A 19,653-nucleotide genomic window follows, 5' to 3' on the forward strand; every position below is an offset into this window, starting at 1 on the left:
TTCCTTTGCAAAAGAGAAAACAAACAAACCAAAAAAACTGTAGTATGGACTTTGACGTCAGCAGAACTCCACACCTAAGTTCCAGTCCCTGCTCTGCCAGTAACGGGGGTGAATCTGGGCAAGTTTCTAAGCGTCGGTTTCTTCTTGGAGAAAGTGGACATAGTAATAGCGAACTTGGGGCATGGTCGTGAGGATCATACCAGAGAACGTGGCCATAGTATCCGGCCGCAGTGTGGCCACTCTGAATCCCCTCGGTTGCCCCTTCTGTTTCCGTGTGACTCACACAGCTTTCTTCTGCACAGATGGTATCCTTCTAGACGTCTGGGATGTTCTAGGCGGTTGAGCCACCCGTGTGTGTATTCCGGGTGAGGGGGCGCGCAAATTGGAGCAAAGAAAGATACTCTAGGATATTTCGCTCTGCTGGGGCATGTCTCCAGCGCTCTCTGGCCAGAAAGCGCTGGCACAAAAGGAGGAGGTGGGTGGGTCAGAGCCCCAAACCGCGCAGTGTTCCAGTGGGGCGGAGAAAGGAGGGCAGGCCCCAGGCGGGAAGGAGGGAGGAAAAGAGGCGAGAGGAGGAGTTTTCCAGCCCGGCCTTCGCCCGCCCGCTAGCACGCAGTCCCTTGGTCTCTTTGGTCTCCTCCCGCCCCTGGAAGCGCGCTGCGCTGCCGAGGCGAGCTATGCGCCCGCTCGCCATGGGGAGCCCCGCACACCGGCCCGCGCTGCTGCTGCTGCTGCTGCCTCTGCTGCTGCTGCTGCTGCGCGTCCCGCCTAGCCGCGGCTTCCCAGGTAGGATCGGAGGCGTGGCTGCCTCCTCAGCTGGGCACCAAAGACCCCCGGAGTCGCCGTTGGGACCCTTCGCTCGGGATAGCGGGAGGTGCAGGGGGCGCCCTTTGTTTGCGCAGAACTCCTCTTTCGCAGCCCGAGGGTGGGGGTGATGCGGAGCGGGGCTGGTGTCTGGGCACGCACCGGGAAGAACTGACTGTCCCATCTCCAGGCGCGGGGCGCCCTCGCGGCGACGGGAGCCCGGGCACCTTCTGCGTCCGGGCTTCCAGAGTTCCAATCAAACCCTTTTCGGTGTAGGAGGCTCCAGAGAGAAAGTTTGGCCGCAGACTAGTTTGCTACTTTCTCACACCCAGAATTTTGCCTCTCACATGGTTGCTCACTGGAGGCTGGCAGCTTGTCCTGGAAGGAACCTCTGTGCCCTCCCACTACACGTCCCAGGCTACCCCCTTGGGGCCGCAGGGCACGAGCCACGGGAAAGCGACTTTTGTGGAAGGCACGGGCGGGGCCTCCCCTGAATCTCTTAACCCCCCCTGCTGGGGATTCAGAGAAAGTCTGCGCCTCTGAGGAAGAATCACCGGCTGAGTGGTGACATGTGGCATGCACTTGATTAGCCCCAGGGAAAGAGGGCTACTCGCGCAAGGCTCTGCTGGGCAGAGGGTGCGGCTTATTCCTGTAGGGCGTGGTCTCCGGCATCTAAGGGGGCCCTGGTGTTTCTTGGGGGCTCTCCTGGTGTGAGCAAAATTATCTTTGGAGATGCACTTTAAAAAGCTCCAGCTAACTTCCTCACCCTGGAGTCTTAAGTTAGCGAAGAGCTTCAGGGGAGTAGGGCAATGTGCCACGCACTCCTGTTGCCTCGGAATGGAGAGGAAATCCATGGATGCGTTTTAATTTAGTGTTAATGGGAAAGTGGGTGACGTGGGCTATAGGGCGTGCAAATATTTGGCTCTGCGTTCAACACTGTGGGCAGCTTAAATCTGGGGTATTAGAAATGAACCTACTGAGTTCTGGTAGAAGGATAGAGGATGCCCATCTTTCTACCAGTGTGCTTGGGAGATGTAGGGATGGCTGCGGGAAACTCTCTGCATGCACCTAAATGAATGAATGAATAAAACAAATTTGTAAATTAATAAACAGGAACATTTGTGTTTTGAGCTGACTCTTAAGTTTTCAGCTGCTTTGTAGGAACTGATTCAGGGTAAAGTGGAAAGGAAATTTTATCCTTACTGCCAGGCAACTGTCATTCCCATGGTGTGTTAATACCACCTCTCCCACCCCCGTTAGCAGGAATCAGGTTAAAATGAACCTATAGGGGAAGAGGAAGTCATTAAGTGCCCCAGAAGCAGCTTTCTGGGGAGCAGGCAAATAAGGTGAGAAGCTAGAGATAGCTTTTCCGCACTGAATTTGGGAGGTGTCTGTGAGCTGCCTGGGAACCTCAAGTTCTTGTTGAGCCTTTCTCAAGCTGGGGACCCCTTCTCCTTTTCCATCCGACCTCCCTCCCTTCTCCTCCCCTGCCCTCCCCTCTCCTTTCTCTCATCTTCCACCTTTATATAGTGTAGCTTGCTACCAGGGCCCAGCCACAGAATCATGAGTTTGCCAGTTTGGGCATTCACTACCACAGTCTTTTGGGACCTATCCCTGGCTTTCCTGGCTCCCTCTGCCAGCCTGCAGGCTGCTCCCAACTTTTAGCCACCATGTTCCTGCTTGCCACTACCTCCACTGACTCCTAACCTGCCCTCTGGCTCTGCTCAGACCACAAATGAGCTGAAGCTGATTGGAGCTGCTTGATAGACACTCCTCTTGAGCCTCCTTTTGGCATGGCTCAATGGGGTCTCTTGGGAAGTGTGCTCCGCCGAGCTTGTGAGATCCAGAGGAGGGGATTTCAGTCCAAGCCAGAGGCTTTGGAAGGCTGGGGAGGGGAAACTCTCTAGGCCCTTGGGTCCGAAAGCAAATCACATTGGCTGAGTTCACTCTAAGTGCTGGGTGACAAATTTTAAAGATCATTTCAAAGACACTCTCTTAGCAAGTGGACATCATATGTCCAGTAAGAGAGAAAGTAAGGGCCCTGAATCTGGAACTCCTGAAAGAAGATGGAGATCTAGGGCCCCAATCAGCAAGTCGATTATGTAACCATCTGCACGTGAATAGCAAATCTGTCAGAGTGAGAGTAAATCACTCTCATTCCCACTCCTAGAAGGTCTCTGGAGTTCTTCCATCTTAGAATTTAATGCAGCTTTTCTGACTCTCTGATCTATTTTTTGCAGCCTAGCAAAGATGCAGTGTCTATAAAAACCCACATGAAGTGTATGGAAAATTTGTAGAAAAGTTGTTTGCGTTTGCCTGTGTTTGTATGCTTATAACAGATGAGAATTTCGATTCTGTTCTTAAAATAATTCTTAGAGCTGTATTTGCATGTGAGATTTTGTAGGTTCACTCTGCCTCCTTCTGCAAACAAGGCTGAAGATGGAGAATGAGTACCATGGCCTCTAAGAAAGGCTTCGTGAATCTTACATCTGGAGAAAACTGCTAAAGTAGCATGGTTTTACTAGTCAGGAAAACCAAGTGAGGTTTGCTAAAAGCCAAACCAGACTATATCAGCTGAAGCAGTCTTCTGAAATACCACATTTGGAGATAAGTACTAGGAATGGAGCACCTAACTCAGGTTCTATAATTAAGGTCTCACCGGGAACAGGCTAGGAATTCCTATTTAGATTTAAAACATGTAATCAGCTGACAGAAGTACTCTGCAATGAAAAGGAAATATGCTGGGGAGAGCAGGTCATTTTTCTCTAGCATTTTCTTCATTGATAACACTTTCAGTACAGTACAATGTTGTTTGTTAGTTACTACTCATTTCACAGATTTGGGAGCTGAATGAGACACCAGAAACCATTGTTAAAGCTGCATCTTCACATCTTCCCAACTCATCAGTCCTTGCCCCATAACCAGTGCTGCTTTTCTCTTTTAGATTATTGCTATAACATTCTCACTTTTGGTCTCCCTAATTCTAGCTCGTTTTACTTTCTCACTTTAGATAATGGTCTTTTAAGTCCATTGACTTTAGTACTGTTTTTTATCACATCACTCCCCTACTCAAAAACTTAGGGCAGCAACTCCCTGTTCTCCCTCAAGTAGAAAGTTCTTAATTGTTTTTAGGGGCCTAGACAGTTTGCTTCTAGCCTAATTTTCCAGTCTTTTCCCCCTGGTTTCCTAAGATCCTATCCTTATAGGACCTGAGTCACATTTTCCTTCTTGGCAGATGCTGCTTTCTGTACCTGGAATCCTTCCCCCTGGCCATTTGTCCAAATTCTGCCCACCATCCAGCAACACCCCCACTTAGATGAGACCTTTCCTTGGTCACTCCAATGGGAAGCAACCTGCCTTCCTTTTAACACCCATGGTCTCACTCAGGTCTCTTATATTTATCACATATGTCACATATGATAATGCTGTATATTATCATAATTTATGCGCTCTTCTTCTTCTTGCAGATTTTAAGCCCTTGCAGATTTTAAGCTCTTGCTGTGTCTTACCCTTATTTGTATTTCCCATGGTGCCTAGCAGAGCACTTTGTGCCACATGGATATTTGTGCTTAATGAATTAACAGTGCCTGTAACTCCAGTGATGGGCCATTGGACAGGAAAGGAGCTGAGGGGAACATGTGCACAGGTACACAGGGCTTTGTGCCACCGTGAGTGTACGTACATAGAAACGATGGCTTACTGGCTACAGAGGTTCCTTTTAAATCTACGAACACTCTCTGTTTAAGCAATAACCTTCTCTGTTGGGGGCTGTAAGCTGAGAGACTGACTGCAGCCGCAAGCTGGAGTTTGCACTTATTATTTTTGTTGGCCACCTTGATCTGTGCCTTTCCAAAGTGGTTGAATGGTTTCCTTAGTAAATGCAAATATGTGTGCTACATCAATCCCTCTTTCAGAGAACACAACTGAAATTAGTAATTGAAAGTGAAGAGAGAATTTAAATAGAAGAAGTTTTAGTTTTGCCAGGCTATAGCATAGGATGGAAGTTGTAGCAGGCAAGTTATGATTAATGGCCAGGTTAAAGATTCACTTCCAAAATAGCAGTGTGAATAATAACCTCTCCCAAGTTCCAATTCATAGGGAGTTTCTCAAACCAGCCCCTCAGTTCTTAATTGATTGAAGTAATTGTGACAGGAAATCAAAGCATTCTACTTCAAATCTCCCCTGTAGGATTTAACCAGAATTTCCAAGATGACACTTTCCTAATGTGTGATGTCTGAACTGCTAACTTTTATGGGCCATTTGTTTTAGGAGGGTGATCTTTTAAGCCTGAATCTTTCTCTGGGAAATTTGGGTTTAGTTCTGACATAGAATCAGTTTCTACCTTTTCTAATAAAACCTGGGCTCTGCCCAGAGACTTATTTTCAAAGTGAACACTGAATGATGAAGCATTTATGTGCTTGGGAGACCACGATGAAGAAGGTATGTAATTTCTTCTCTCTTGTAGCTTTCTGTCTTATGGGGAAATAGAGACATAGTTATTTCAGGTAATCAATGTTATAATACAGTTGAATTGACAGGCCCGGGGAGCACAGAGAGGAGCTATGTGGGAACACTGGGATTGGTTATTGAAGAATGATGCTGAGACTTGCTGATGCGGAGATGGTGGCACTAAAGGCCCAAGAAAAGTGAAAGTAGAGAATGTGTGGGCTTCTCTAAGAATGTTTTGAAATTGGAGACAAAAATCTGTGTGAGTGTCCTTTTTCTGGGGAGATGGCTCTATCCCGATTCAAAACCACTAGTTGCTAGAGCATCTTCATGAATTCTATGAGAAAATGTGCACTTAATGGGCAGAAAAATCAATGTACAGAGTAAGATGAAATTACCAGAGTAGGTAAACTTTGATTGAACCAGTGAGCAGGTGGCCTTTCCAGTTACAGCCAGGTGTGGTGTATAGTTTCCAGTTATTTTCACTTAAAAAGCAGCACCAAGCAAAACAGATGTAATCGTAAATTGTAATTGCCTTCAGGTCTGGGCTGGTAACTTGCTGTACCCCCCTGCCCCACTTAGTACAGTGTGACTTGGGGGAGGATTTTTAGTCAGTATTTGTGGATTTATTGATTGATGTAATTGTGACAGAGAATCAAAGCTTCCTATTTCAAATATCCCCCGTAGGATTTAACCAGAATTTCCAAGATGATACTTTCCTGAGAAAACGGATTGCAAGATAGCTAAATGTCAAAGGAAATTTGTCCATTTGGACAGGCAATGAATCAGGGCATAGTTAATTGCGAAGGCTCTTGGATGTCAAATCACCCGAAGACATTATTCTAAGAGACTTAGAAACTCAAGGGAGCTCTGGGGGCAGGATTTGCAGATAAAGATTTAGAGGAAAAGCTCGTGCAAGAGAAAAGTCCTTGGTAGCATTGCTAAGCTCCCAAGTTTTCCAAATGATAATTAGTAGCACCTGGATCATATGGGTGTCTGGCACATTCTGACCTCAGAAACCTCTGGAGTACTCATTCCGGAGCTGAATGATTCACTCACCCGTAATCCTTAGCTCACACTGGATACTTCTTTATACATTGTTCTCCAGGGAGAAGATAAATGGGTTTGGACATAATGGCTTGGATTATCCCAGAGGTTTGGGGTTGTAAATTGAGCATAATGATTATCAAACTTTCTTCTGAGTAATAGATCCAAACATAGAATCTGGGGACAGACTTTCTGCCTTGGCCTTGAAATATCATTGCAATATTTCTTCTGTCCCACTCTTACAGTGACCTGTAGTGTAATCACATGTCCTAGCAGCTCATGTCCCCTGCTATCGCTAGCTGTTTGCAATGTACATCCAGTTGTACTTAATGAGAACCTCCTCAATGCTGATTACACCCCATGATCTGCTAATGGATGACCCTCGCCTGCCACTTATTGTGTGGGTGGCTGAGCTGAATGACCCTGCCAATCCCAGTGATCCAAGATTGTTCACAAACACTAGTTAAATTAGGGCCACAGGGTGAGAATTAAGCCAAGGTTTGGCAGGCCCATTGTGGAGTGGTGAGGAAGTGGTGGAGTGGCTACATCCTCCACCTTCTGAGATTCTGCCCACAAAGTGGCAATTCCTTATAGGAACTCTGACAGACATGTTGGTACTGACTCAGTATTAGTCAGATCAAGGCTCCAATTCCTTTCCATCCCCGACCCTGAAATTCTGTTTCCATTTAGATTTTAATTCAGCTTTCCAAGGGATAGGGTCATTATGTTGCACCATTACCTATTCAGGGATCGGATGCCCCCAGCTACATGAGTAGGTTGTGGGATCTTGTTCATTTTTGTATTCTCATGGTCTAGCAGGGAGCCTGACTTCTGGGAGGCTCTCAGTGAATCTGCGGAGTGACATTTGCTGGGGGGCATGCTTCTGGCCAGTTCTGAGCCCGTGGGTGGGTATCTTGGTCTTTATCTAGATTTCTGCAGGAGTTTCTCTGTTCCACACCCAGGCTCCCTTGCATGGGTTGCCTAATTCATGGAACCATGGAACCTCAGACTGGGAGGATGCCTGAGACAGTAACTTGCCCTGCATTTTAGGGAGAAGCCTCTGAGGCTCAGCAAGATGAAGGGATTTGTCTGGGGTCACACAGAGAATTAAAAGCAGAATTGGGAGTAGAGCTCAGTCTAGTGGCTATAGAATTCCTTTCACTTCATAGGCATGCACTGAATTCAATTTTTGTGTGGTCCCTACATGTCAGGCATCCTGTGGGGCACCAGAGATAGGCAGGCAAGAATGAATGGCACTGAGCGTTTGATATGGTTTAGATCTGTGTCTCCACCCAAATCTCATGTTAAAATGTAATCTTCAGTGCTGGAGGTGGGGCCTGGCCAGAGGTGACTGGATCATGGGGGACTGATTTCTCATGAATGGTTTAGCACCATCCCCTTTGGTGTTATTTTTGCAATAGTAAGTTATCATAATATCTGGTTGTTTCGAAAGTGTGTAGCACCTCCTCCATCTCTCTTGCTCCTGCTCTGGCCATGTAAGACATGCCTGCTTCTCCTTCACCTTCTGCCTTGATTGTAAGTTTCCTGAGGCCTCCTCAGAGGTAGAAGCCGCTATACTTCCTGTACAACCTGCAGAACTGTGATCCAATTAAACCTCTTTTCTTTATAAATTACCCAGTCTCAGGTATTTCTTTATAGCAGTGTGAAAATGGACAAATACAGCATTGTTCACTGAGCCCCTCTCCAGGGTGTGTCTCAGAGCTATTCTTTATATTGACACTTGGCTGTACTCTCAGCATCTCATATCTAGAGCTGTTTGGATGTTTTTCAAGAGTTCTGAAAAGTCGCTGCCCCAATGTCAGTTCTTGCCCTCTTTTGAGGTTGTCAGAGTCCCAAATGCTTCCTCTCTGTACCACTTGCTTTGAACTCCTCAACTGATTTGTGATTACATTAATAACAGTTTTATTGAGATACAATTCACATACCATACCTCGTTCATTTAAACTGTATGATTCAATGGTCTTAGCATATTCACAGAATTGTGCATTCATCACCACAACCAATTTTAGAATGTTTTCATTGTTCCCCAAATAAACTCCAAACCCCGTCACCATCATTTCCCAATCCCCCATCCTTAGGCAACCACTAATCTATTTTCTGCCTCTATATATTTGCCTACACTTGACCTTCCATAAAAATGGAATTACATAGTATTTATCCTTTTGTGTTTGGCTTCTTTCACTTAGTATAGTGCTTTCAAGGTTCAACTGTGGCAGGATACTGGCCAGAGTCAGCCGATGGTGCCTGACCACCTCTCAATGCTGGCTGCAGGGCCACCACTAGTGCATAAAGCACCTTGGAGTGAATTAGAAAAAGAGGCCCCCATCTGGGCACATGTAGATCTGTGGACACAGGTCTTGGTCAAGAGACAGACTTTGGGCAAGAAAAGGATAGAGGCTGGCCCAAGACTCAAGGACTTGAGGCCTTGAGTCCAAGGATTCAAGACTTGGAGAGTGGAGGGCAGGCTAGTTTTGAGATGAGACCCCACTTGCTCTTTGTGAGGGTGTGATGGTGGGTGCTGTAGTGCAGGGAACTCCCTGAACTATATCTATGTAGTCCTGGATGTCGGTAGCTTAACCCCAAGTGGGACAAGCTATGGACCCCATATTCTTGTAGAGCTTGTGACTCTGTAAAAGGAGAACAAAACAAAAAGCTGTGCTTGCATGCCAGCAGCATCTGTGGTGAACTCTTGGGTCACGTGGGAGCACGTTAAAAATGCAGAAGCTCAGGCCCAAACTCAAGACCTACTGAATCAGCATCTTCATTTTAACAAGATCCTTCCAATGATTCTTCTACACGATGAAATTTAGGAAGCAGCTCTTGGCCAAGACAGGGTGGCTTGCCTGTTTATAACTACCACACAGTGGCTCACTTCCCCTCCTCTCCCATTTCCTGTTGGCTTTGCCTTCATCACTGAATCCTCTGGCCTTCCTTTCCTAAGTCCCCAACATTCCTGAGATAAGCATGTACAGCCTGTAGTTTAGGTTTTTTCCTCCCTTCTCTAACTCAAAAACAAATGCAACCCCCCTTAACTTCATCTCTTTTTAAATCTTTCTGCCAGGAATACAGCCCCTGCCTGGCTTAGCCTTGAGCAGCAGCAAAGCACATCTTCAGGCTGATTGGTAACAGGGGCCTTGCATGGCTTTTCCCTGCAGCTAAGATGTATTAATACCTTATGAATAACTTTAACTGTCAAGAAAACCAGGCTAGTGTGATCAGGACTGCTCCTGCCACTCTGCCAAGACTCCTGGGGCTGAGAATTCCTGGAACTGATCAGCTCTTAAAGACACAGCGATTTTTTATCTTCATACCAGAAATCAGTGCCACTGGGGTTAGCGGGAAGGCAGCACCTTGGGAGATGAGTGAGAGTGAGAGCAGTGGGTTAGTGAGGAAAACACCCAGCCCCTCATAGTAAGCCCCTCAAGCTCCATGAATTGGGGATGTCAGGAAGACTGAACTGTTAACAGCACTGAAAGGGGGTCTCTCACCTTTTCAGGCAGTTGGGTAAGTAGTAGTTTCCAACCCAGCAATGGTATTTTTTTTCTCTTTTCTTTTCCTTTTTTTTTTTCCCCCTTTTTGACGGAGTCTTACTCTGTCACCCAGGCTGGAATGCAGTGACATGATCTCGGCTCACTGCAACCTCCACCGCCAAGGTTCAAGCGATTCTCTTGCCTCGGCCTCCCGAGTAGCTGGGATTACAGGTTTGTACCACTACTCCCAGCTAAGTTTTGTATTTTTAGTAGAGACAGGGTTTCACCATTTTGGCCAGGCTGGTCTCAAACTCCTGACCTCGTGATCCACCCTCTTCGGACTCCCAAAGTGTTGGGATTACAGGCGTGAGCCACCGTGCCTGGCCAGCAATGGTATTTGTACAGGCTGAGTTAGGATCACCTGGGGAGTCTGATGAAATATGGTTTCCCTGGGCCATATTTTGATACACAAATCAAAATCTGTGTATTTTGATTTGGTAGATCTAGGTTAGGGACCAGTAATCTAGGGTGAGGGTCTGCAAACAAAATCCAGGCAGTCCAAAGATGGCTCACTGCCAGTTTTTATATGATTAGTTGAGCTAAGAATGGTTTTAACATTTTAAACTGATTGAAAAAAAAATCAGAAGAATAATAATGTTTTGTGACACATGAAAATGATATAAAATTCAAATTTTGATATTATTGAAACACAGCCATGTTCATTCCTTTGAGTATTTGTCTATGGCTACTTGGTGATACAATGGCAGTTGAGTAGTTGTGACAGAGTCCATATGGCTTGTAAAGCTGAAATGTTTTCCTTTACAGAAAATGTTTGCTGAACCTCTAATCCAAGGCCTTACTCAAAGTGTGGTTTGATAACCAGCCTCACCTGGGAGCTTTATAGAAATGTAGAATCTTGAACACCATCATAGATATGAAATAAGCACCTACCTTTTAACAAGATTCCTGGGTGTTTGGGGCTACTTCTTCCCCACCATGAGGCTCAACTTGGGACTCATCTTGGAGGTCCAGGCCAGCATGCTATAACTAGTCTTGTATATGGTTAATTTATCTGACACATAGCTGGGTTTGAACCATTCTTAAGGTTTGAAGCTTGGTAATCTCCTGATACCTTAGATGCTCTAAAAGCTAGGTTCCTGTTTTATTCTTGCCAATTCTTGGCTAAGATCCAGTGTCCTAATCTGAGGCTGGAGGTGGACTGGCTTTTGCTACCTGCTGACAGATTTCTTAATGCTTCTTGGATTTCTAGACAGCAGTCTCCAGATGTGCTGCCCTGCCAGGATCTTGGTATGTAATATGGCCCATAGCCCTCCACCTTCTCCTACTTCCTTCCATGAAGCACTGCTTCCCAGAGACATTCAGAAATGGTGTATGGGAAGCAGGAGGCATTGTAATTTAGTTGCAAAAGGCTGGATTAAATAGGTTTCTTTATTGCAGGACTGCTCAGGGTCATTGATATGCTAGTGTACCTTGTTACTCTCTGAGAGAGGACAAGGAGGAATAGTGAGGACCACAGAATCTCAAAGTGGGGTCTGTAGACCAGCAGTAACAGCTGCAGAATCTCCTGGGAACCTAGTAGATATATACATTCTCAGACCACACCCCGGAGCTACTGAGTCATGAGCTGGGTATGTGGGAAGTGGGCCTAGTCATCTGTGTTTTAGCAGATCCTCCAAGTGATTCTTATATACCCTCAAGTGTGAGAACCACTGGTGTGGACATTTTCAAATGGTTTTCTCCGAACATCTCACTAGCCAAATGTCTTGTCCTGAAACCAAAAACACAGTGTTAATTGAAATCAATTTGTTGATTGATTAACAGGAGTCCTGGTAGCTGATTAATTGATGTTAATCAATCAACAAATTGATTTCAATTAACACTGTGTTTTTGGTTTCAGGACAAGACATTTGGGAACATGACATTGAATTTCCTGAAGCATTTACTGGCGGCAGTGACCACTGCAGGCTTGGGGAGGTAGAAGTAGGGAAGAAAAAAAACCCCAACCTTTGGGTAGCATCATCTGTCCCACATCTGTCTCTCTAGTCACTGTGTTTTGGTTAAAGGAAGTTTTTTTGAGTTGAAAGCCACCAACTTTTGGGTATTATAAACATGTGTTCTTTAAAATGTGTTTTTTTGTATTAAAATGTAAAGAAAGCTGGGGACAGCCCTTGGGGTGTTTCTCTCTCCTCTTCATGTTGCTTCCTTTCAGAATACTCTCTTCCGTAAAATTTTCTCATGCAAATTCCAAACTCATCTTTTCAGGCCAGCCAAGTCCAAATGGCTCTCATTTGAGTGAGTGACCCTTTTCTCCATGGGAAGCCTCAGGACACATTCAGATAGGAGGGAAGCTGTGGCTCTCAGCATGAGGAGACTGTGCCTTCCTTCTCGAAGCTCAGCTCACTCCCTCTCATTCCAGACCTTCTTCCTTTGCCTTCCAGGGCTAGTGGTGTCACAGCCATGGGCCTGTGTTTGAACACTTTTTGGTGGTTACTCTGTGAGGATATGTAACTGCTGTGTTGTCACTTAGTTTGAAATTCTCAGTGATAGTGAGGCTTGAGGGTGAGTTGGGAGAAAGCACTAAGTTATTCTATTTCCTCCATGGGTTGGCCGCTGAGGAGAGGAATGAAGGTTGAGAAAGCCATGCAGACCTTGATTTTCAGTGACAACTTCCATTTCTGTACATTTTTGGTGGGCAGAAAATAGATACTGTAGTTTACTTTTCTTGGCTTGGTGGTCTGAATGTTACACATATCTATAAAATGGCCCATTTGATATTGCAGATGAGCTGAAAGTATCCTCTGATGAATGTATTTTAACAAAGTTTTCAAAAATTATAGGCTGGCCACTTTTTTCCCAAAATTTTTTGCAAAAAAAAAAAAAAAAAAAAATTACAGGCTGAGCACAGTGACTCATGCCTGTAATCCCAGCACTTTGAAAGGCCTAGGTGAGAGGATCGCTTGAGCCCAGGAGTTCAAGACCCGCCTGGGCAACATAGTGAGACACTATCTCTGTAAAAAAAAAAAAAAAAAGAAAGAAAAAGAAAGAAAGAAAAGAAATTAGTCAGGTGTGGTGGCACTCACCTGTAGTTCCGGCTACTCAGGTGCTGAGGTGGGAGGATCGCTTGAACCCAGGCGGTCAAGGCTGCAGTGAGCCGTGATCATGCACTGCATTGCAGACTGGGTGATAGAGTGAGTCCCTTTCTTTAAAACAAAATTATAAAAGTAAAAACATGCTCATTATGAAAATATTCAAATAGAGGCATAAAAAGTTGAAAGCAGGCCCACCCTTCATTTTCCTCTTGATTCCATTCTCTTTTTCCGAAGTTGCCACTCAGTAGTTTGATATAAGCTTCTGGACAGTTTTCTATGCTTATGATTCTTAAACAAAAAAGTTAAAAAAATAACGTATTGCTACATGTAACAACAACACAGACATAATGTTCAGTCAAATAAACCAGACACAGAAGAGTACACATGGCAATTCCAGTGATACAAAGTTCAACAACAATGTGCAAAACTAGTCCCTGGTGTTACAAGTCAGAATAGCAGTTGTCTTTACAGGGTAACCACTGGGAGGGGCCGCAAGGGGGTCTTCAAGGGTGCCAGCAGTATTCTATATCTTGATCTGGGTTGGGAGGTCTCATGGGTATGCACATACATAGAATGTATTGAGTTGTATACACTTAAGATTTGTGCACTTTACTATATATGTTTACCTCAATTATAAAGAAAAAAAATACCTACAAATGTATGTGTGGATGGGGCATAAATGGATTTAAGATGTCTTTGTTACATTTCCATGCCATTGCCTGTGGGGACTTTGGAAATACATGGTAGTGATTTGGTTTGTCATAGTGATAGAGAAGGCCAGGCCTGCACAATAAAGAATTGACTCCCTCAGAATGCCCATAGCGCCCACATTGAAAAACACTGTTTTAAAAGTTTGCAGACTGTTCTATCAGGCAGGTTTTCAGAACATTGGGTAGACCTTTGAAACAGTCTTGCCTAGATCTTTACTCTGTCTTTATTTAAATGGAGGTGAAGCCTCAAGAGCTGATGTGGATGGATGGGTTCTTGATTTGTTTTTGCCTTCTGAACCAAATTGTAAAGGAGTGGAATCATCTCCTTTACCAGGGAACAGAGGCAATTTGATAACCCTCAAATGTGAACTTGATGCAAGAGAGAGCTCTTCTCCAGCTCAGTGTCTCCTTCCCATGCTCATAGCTCTCTGAGGCCATGTGGCCTCTGCCAGTGTCTTAGTCTGGAGTCTTCTGCTGAAAGTCTTGCTGCATCCTCCTTTCCTTTCTTGGATTTTCTCTGTGTCCCATTTGATCTCTATAGAGGAGAGTTAAGCATTTGAAGGACCACATGCCACATCACAAAATTGCTTTTGTTCCACTGTCTGGTTTTGCTTTAAAGGCTAGCCCTCTTTTTGTCTGTCTGTGTTGACTGGGGACAGTCAGGCTACAGAGCTTTGCGAATGCCCCTTGGTGAGAACAGGACTTGGCATTTATTGAGGTCCCGTGCTTTGGGCTGACCTCCTCAGATTTAGGTGCTTGTCTATTTTCTGTTTCTCCTCTCTCCCATCTCTGGGCAATGGGCAGGGACACACTTTGGCCCTTCATAGTATTAAACAATAGAAGGAGACTAAATTGGAAAAATATTATTTTTCCCTTGGACCAGAGTAATGCCTTCATTTATAAAGCCTTTCTTTTAAGTTTATTTTTGTTGGCTCTCTAAAGTAGGACCACAATTGATATTTCACAAGCCACATGCTGTTTTAATTGTCTTGGCTAATTAAAGGCAGAGTGCCTGGGGATTATGGGTGCCATGGACTCTCCCTGGGGTCTTCCTTTTGGGGTCTGCACAGAAGAGTTTGAATAAGAGGATGGAATATTGTCTAATATTGTCTCTGATGAAGCAGCTGCAGAAAGCAAGGCTGTCTCTGGCAGCTTATGTCTGGCAGGGATCATTCTCTCACCAGGCAGCCATTCTACTGCCATTTATTTCTGGATGAAATAAAGTTAAAATGAACATTTCAGAGTTGCCTCAATGGGGAAAGAAGTTATATAAAGGCAGTATTTGGATGCCAGAGAGGGAAGAAGAGTCCCCTGTAGGATGGAGCCCCAATTGCCCACAACAGTGACTCACAGCAGTTGCCCAGTGAGCAGTACCCTTATTGTCTTTCTTCCCTTCTCTGTCTCTGCTCTAGTCCATCGCTATGCTTCCTGGGATTGCTTCCCAAATGAACTACTTGTACGTTGTCTTAGAGTATGCTTTTGGGGGAACTCAGACAATGGCTAAGCTGGAACTTAACCCAGGGTTTTGGTTTCTAGTCCAGAGTTCTTTGTACTGCTGAATTGACTCCTGCTGAATAGAGCTCCCTAGGTCACTGAATGAACTGTAAAGAAGGCTTCTATGATGGACACTTGGAGGTTATTTCACTTATCTTTTGATGCATAAGAAACCACTCCAAAACTTAGTGGTTCAAATAAGTGACAACTATGTATTTACTCATGATGCTGCAGTTTGGGCAGGACTTTGGGGGACGGCTCATCTCTGATTCACATGATGTTGTCTGGGGTGACTCACCTGAGTCTAGTGGATCCAGGATGGTTCCACTCATGTGTCTGTGTCTGACACTTCATCTGGGATGACCGAAATCGTTGGGATGGCTGGTCCCTCTCTCTGCCTCTGTGCAGTCTGCATAGTTTAGCTCTTTTCCATCTGCCCATGTTGCCTTACTCTCCAGCAAGAAGCTGTCATTACATGCAGCTGGCCTCCCAGTGGACAAAAGCCAAAGCTACCAGGACACTTAAGGCATAGATCCAGAACTGTCACAGCATCACTTCTGTTACATTCTATTCGTCAAAGAAAATCACAAGGCAGGCCCATATTTGGGATGGTAGTGGTAGTGGATGGAGTCTACCTCTTATATGCATGTGCAGAGTGGGAGGAATTGTCAGTGGCCACTATGCAGGCAATCCACTACAGAGCTGGTTTGTGAGGGCATATAGGAGATGGGAGTTTAGTTTTCCAGGATGTTTGCTGGGTGCCTTCTGATTAAATGCTGGACCCCAGGTTGCTAGCCAAGTGTATTAGGCTGTTTAGCTACAGAATGTGGCATATACAGATTCATTGAAAGTTCATAGAAGTGAGTAAATCAGCATCTCTGGGAATATCAAAGGCTCATTTTCCAATGCTTATTGATACTAGCACTACCTCCCTCCCCCACTATCTCAGACTTCTCTCTCTTCCTTCTATCAAAGGCAAAGACTTTATTAAACAAAAATGAACTCAAAATAGAACATAGACCTAAATATAAAGCCTATAAATATGAAACTTCTTGAGGACAACATGGGAGAAAATCTTTGTGACTTGCGTTAGGCAAAGATTTCTTGAATATGACACCAAAAGCATGGTCTATAAAAGGTGTAACTGATACATTTTACTTTAGTCAAATTAAAAACTTCTCTCCCAAAGACCCCACTAAGAGAGTAAAAAGAAATATATAAAGAACTCTCTAAACTCAATAACAAGAAAACAAGCCACCTGATTTTTAAAACAGACAAAATATGTTCAAACCAAATATGTTCAATATTATTATCCACCTGCTATTTGGATTAAACTCACGCAACTTAACTTCTGCTTTTGTCTGCCAACTGTGAACAAAGCCACTTGCTCTTTTAGGGAAGTGATTTGTAATATACAGTGCAAATGTAAGGTATGGTTATACCTCCCACAAAACAACTTGCACACATTTCTGCTCCTTGTAGAGGGCTGACTAGCCATTTTCTCTGTCTCTCTCACTGGACTTTATGTGACAGACACCCACAAATTGCTAGCCATGGCCGTTAAGTAACCACTGGCCACTGGCAATTTGAGGCAGATCATTTACTGTAAGCTCAAGTGGACGTGGGTGTCTCCTACCATGCTTTTCCAAGCCAGGCTGGTTTTTAGGCCTCCCTAAAAAAATCTCCCACTGCCTAGTTGTTCTGCCCTCAAGTGTCCTGATGTCCTTTCATTTCAAGGAACTTGCATCATTTGAGCCTGTAACAAGGGGCTTTTAGTCTTCCTTGGTACTATTGATATGTAAGAAGTGTACTTTGACTTTGATTTTTTTCTTTGAATTCATTTGTAAGCAACGGTAAAGTTTGAAATGTATTACTTCATATTATCATACATTATTTTTTCTCAGGACCTAATGTTAAATTCAATGCTGAGTGCTTAATAAGGATACTGATTACATGAGAAGTAAGTAACAGAACAGTTTTCATCTAGTTTCTAAATTTAGGGAGAAAAAAAAAGCTTGGATGAACAGCTGCAATGTGCCAAATAATTTCCCACTTTTGTGAATCCCAAAGGCCCCTCTTCATGCATTCAACATTCCTGAAATTTCTGGAATAAGAAAAAATTGTGAGAAGAACCCACAGAGTTTTTAAAAATGACTTTATACTTGAGGTGTACTTGCCATGTAATAAACTGTACTGAATTGCTTTCGTACCCTTTTCAAAAATTAATTGGAAATTTTTGTGCAGATCTGTTTCTGGGTTCTTTATTCTGATCCATTGGTTTATGTGCTTATTTCTTCACTAATACCAATGCTGTCTTGATTACTGTAGTTTTGTAATATGTCTTAAAATTGGGTAGTGTGATTCCTCTAACTTTATTCTTCTTTTCCAAAATTGTTTTGGCTATAAATTTCATGTAAATTTTAGGATCAGCTTATTTATATCTGCAAAACCTTGCTAGTATTCTGATGGCAATTATGTCACATCTACTGATCACTTTGGGGGAGAATTGATATCTTTAATATTTGAGTCTTTCAATCCATGAACACTGTACATCTCTCCATTTATTTAGGCCTTAGTTGATTTCTTTCACAAACATTTTTTAGTTTTCAGTATATAGATCCCATACATGTTTTGTTAGATTTGTAAGTATTTCATTTTCTGGGACTACTGGAAATGTTTTTATTTTCTTAATTTTACTCTCTAATAGTTTATTGCAAGTATATAGAAATGCAATTGATTTTTGTGGTTTGACTTTGTATCTTGTGATATTGCTACCCTCAAGTGTTGTTTTGTTGATTCTTTGAGATTTTCTACATAGACAATCATGTCATCTGTGAATAGGGACAGGTTTCTTTTCTTTTCATTTCTTTCTTTCCTTCCTTTCCTTCTTTTCCTTCTTTCTTTCCTTCTTTCTTTCCTTCCTCCTTTCCTTCCTTCTTTCCTTCCTTCTTTCTTTCCTTCTTTCTTTCTCTCTCTCTCTCTCTTTTTTCCCTTCTCCTTCTCCTTTTCCTTCTCCTTCTCCTTTTCCTTTTCCTTCTCCTTCTCCTTCTGTTGCCCAGGCTGGAGTGCAGTGGCGCAATCTCAGCACACTGCCACCTCTGCCTCCCGGGTTCCAGTTATTCTCCCACCTCAGCCTCCTGAGTAGCTGGAACTACAGGCGCGCACAACCACACCTGACTAATTTCTGTATTTTTAGTAGAAACGTGGTTTCACCACATTGGCCAGGCTGGTCTCGAACTTTTCACCTCAGGGGATCCACTCGCCTCAGCCTCCCAAAGTGCTGGGATTACAGGCGTGAGCTACCGGGCCTGGCCAGGGACAGGTTTATTTCTTCCTTTCCAATCTTTGTATCTTTTCTTTCTTTCTTGTCTTATTGCACTGGCTAGGACTACCTGTATAGTGCTGAATAGGGTAGTGAGACTGGGTGTTGTGTTGTTCCCAGTCTTAGGGGGAAAGCATTTCAGTCTTTCACCATGAAGTATAATGTTAATTGTGGGCTTTCTGTAGATCCCCTTCATCAGGTTGAAGACATTCTCTTCTCTTCCTAGATTGCTGTAAGTTTTTTTTTTTTTTTTTAAATCACGAATGGATGTTACATTTTGTTAAATTCCTTTTCTGTATTAATTGATATGATCATCTGGATTTTCTTTAGTTTGTTAATGTCGTGGGTTGCATTGATTAATTGATTTTTGAATATTAAGCTAGGCTTCCATTGTCAGGATACATACCATTTGGTGTTAGCATATTATTCTTTTTATGTAGTGTTGTGTTTTATTTGGTAATACTTTATTGGGGATTTTTACATCTGTGTTCATGACTGATATTGTCCTGTAGCTTTATTTTCATGTAAAGTCGTTGTCTGGTTTTGGCATCAGAGTAATGCTAGCCTTGTAAAATGAGTTGGGACCTGTGTTCTCCACTTCAATTTTGTGGAAGACATTCTGTAGAATTCTTTTAAAAATATTTGATAGAAGGCCGGGCGCGGTGGCTCAAGCCTGTAATCCCAGCACTTTGGGAGGCCGAGACGGGCGGATCACGAGGTCAGGAGATCGAGACCATCCTGGCTAACACAGTGAAACCCCGTCTCTACTAAAAATACAAAAACTTAGCCGGGCGAGGTGGCAGGCGCCTGTAGTCCCAGCTACTCGGGAGGCTGAGGCAGGAGAATGGCGTGAACCCGGGAGGCGGAGCTTGCAGTGAGCTGAGATCCGGCCACTGCACTCCAGCCTGGGTGACAGAGCGAGACTCCGTCTCAAAAAAAAAAAAAAAAAAAAAAATTGATAGAATTCACTAGTGAAATCACTGTGCCTGGAGATTTATTTTTAGGAAGATTATCTATTCATCTTGAGTGAGTTTTGATAGTTTGTGCTTTTTGAAGAACTGGTTCATTTCATCTAAGCTGTCAAAGTTATGTGTAGATTTATATATATGGTGTCTGCTGTGATACCCTCTGTTTCATTCCTAATATTGGTAATTTGTTTATTTTCTTTGTTTTTCTTTGTCAATCTTGCTTGAGTTTTGTCAATGATATGAATATTTTCAAAAAAACAG

At 43.8% G+C, this 19,653-nt stretch overlaps 1 protein-coding gene across 2 annotated transcripts in view; it reads left to right on the forward strand.

Annotated features, from left to right (window-relative positions):
* Window positions 1-510: 510 nt before the first annotated feature.
* The window catches only part of SRPX (sushi repeat containing protein X-linked), a 72,366-nt gene continuing 53,223 nt past the window's right edge, over window positions 511-19,653 (forward strand). The window contains exon 1 of one of the 2 annotated variants that reach the window (XM_003917573.2): window positions 511-786. In XM_003917573.2, coding sequence (XP_003917622.1) covers window positions 678-786 — 109 coding nt within the window. In that variant the 5' untranslated portion in view covers window positions 511-677. The remainder of the gene's footprint in view (window positions 787-19,653) is intronic. The other variant, XM_003917575.2, reaches the window with a different exon arrangement.

Source organism: Papio anubis, chromosome X (genome assembly GCF_008728515.1).
Source record: "Papio anubis isolate 15944 chromosome X, Panubis1.0, whole genome shotgun sequence".
Classification (NCBI taxonomy): Eukaryota; Metazoa; Chordata; class Mammalia; order Primates; family Cercopithecidae; genus Papio; species Papio anubis.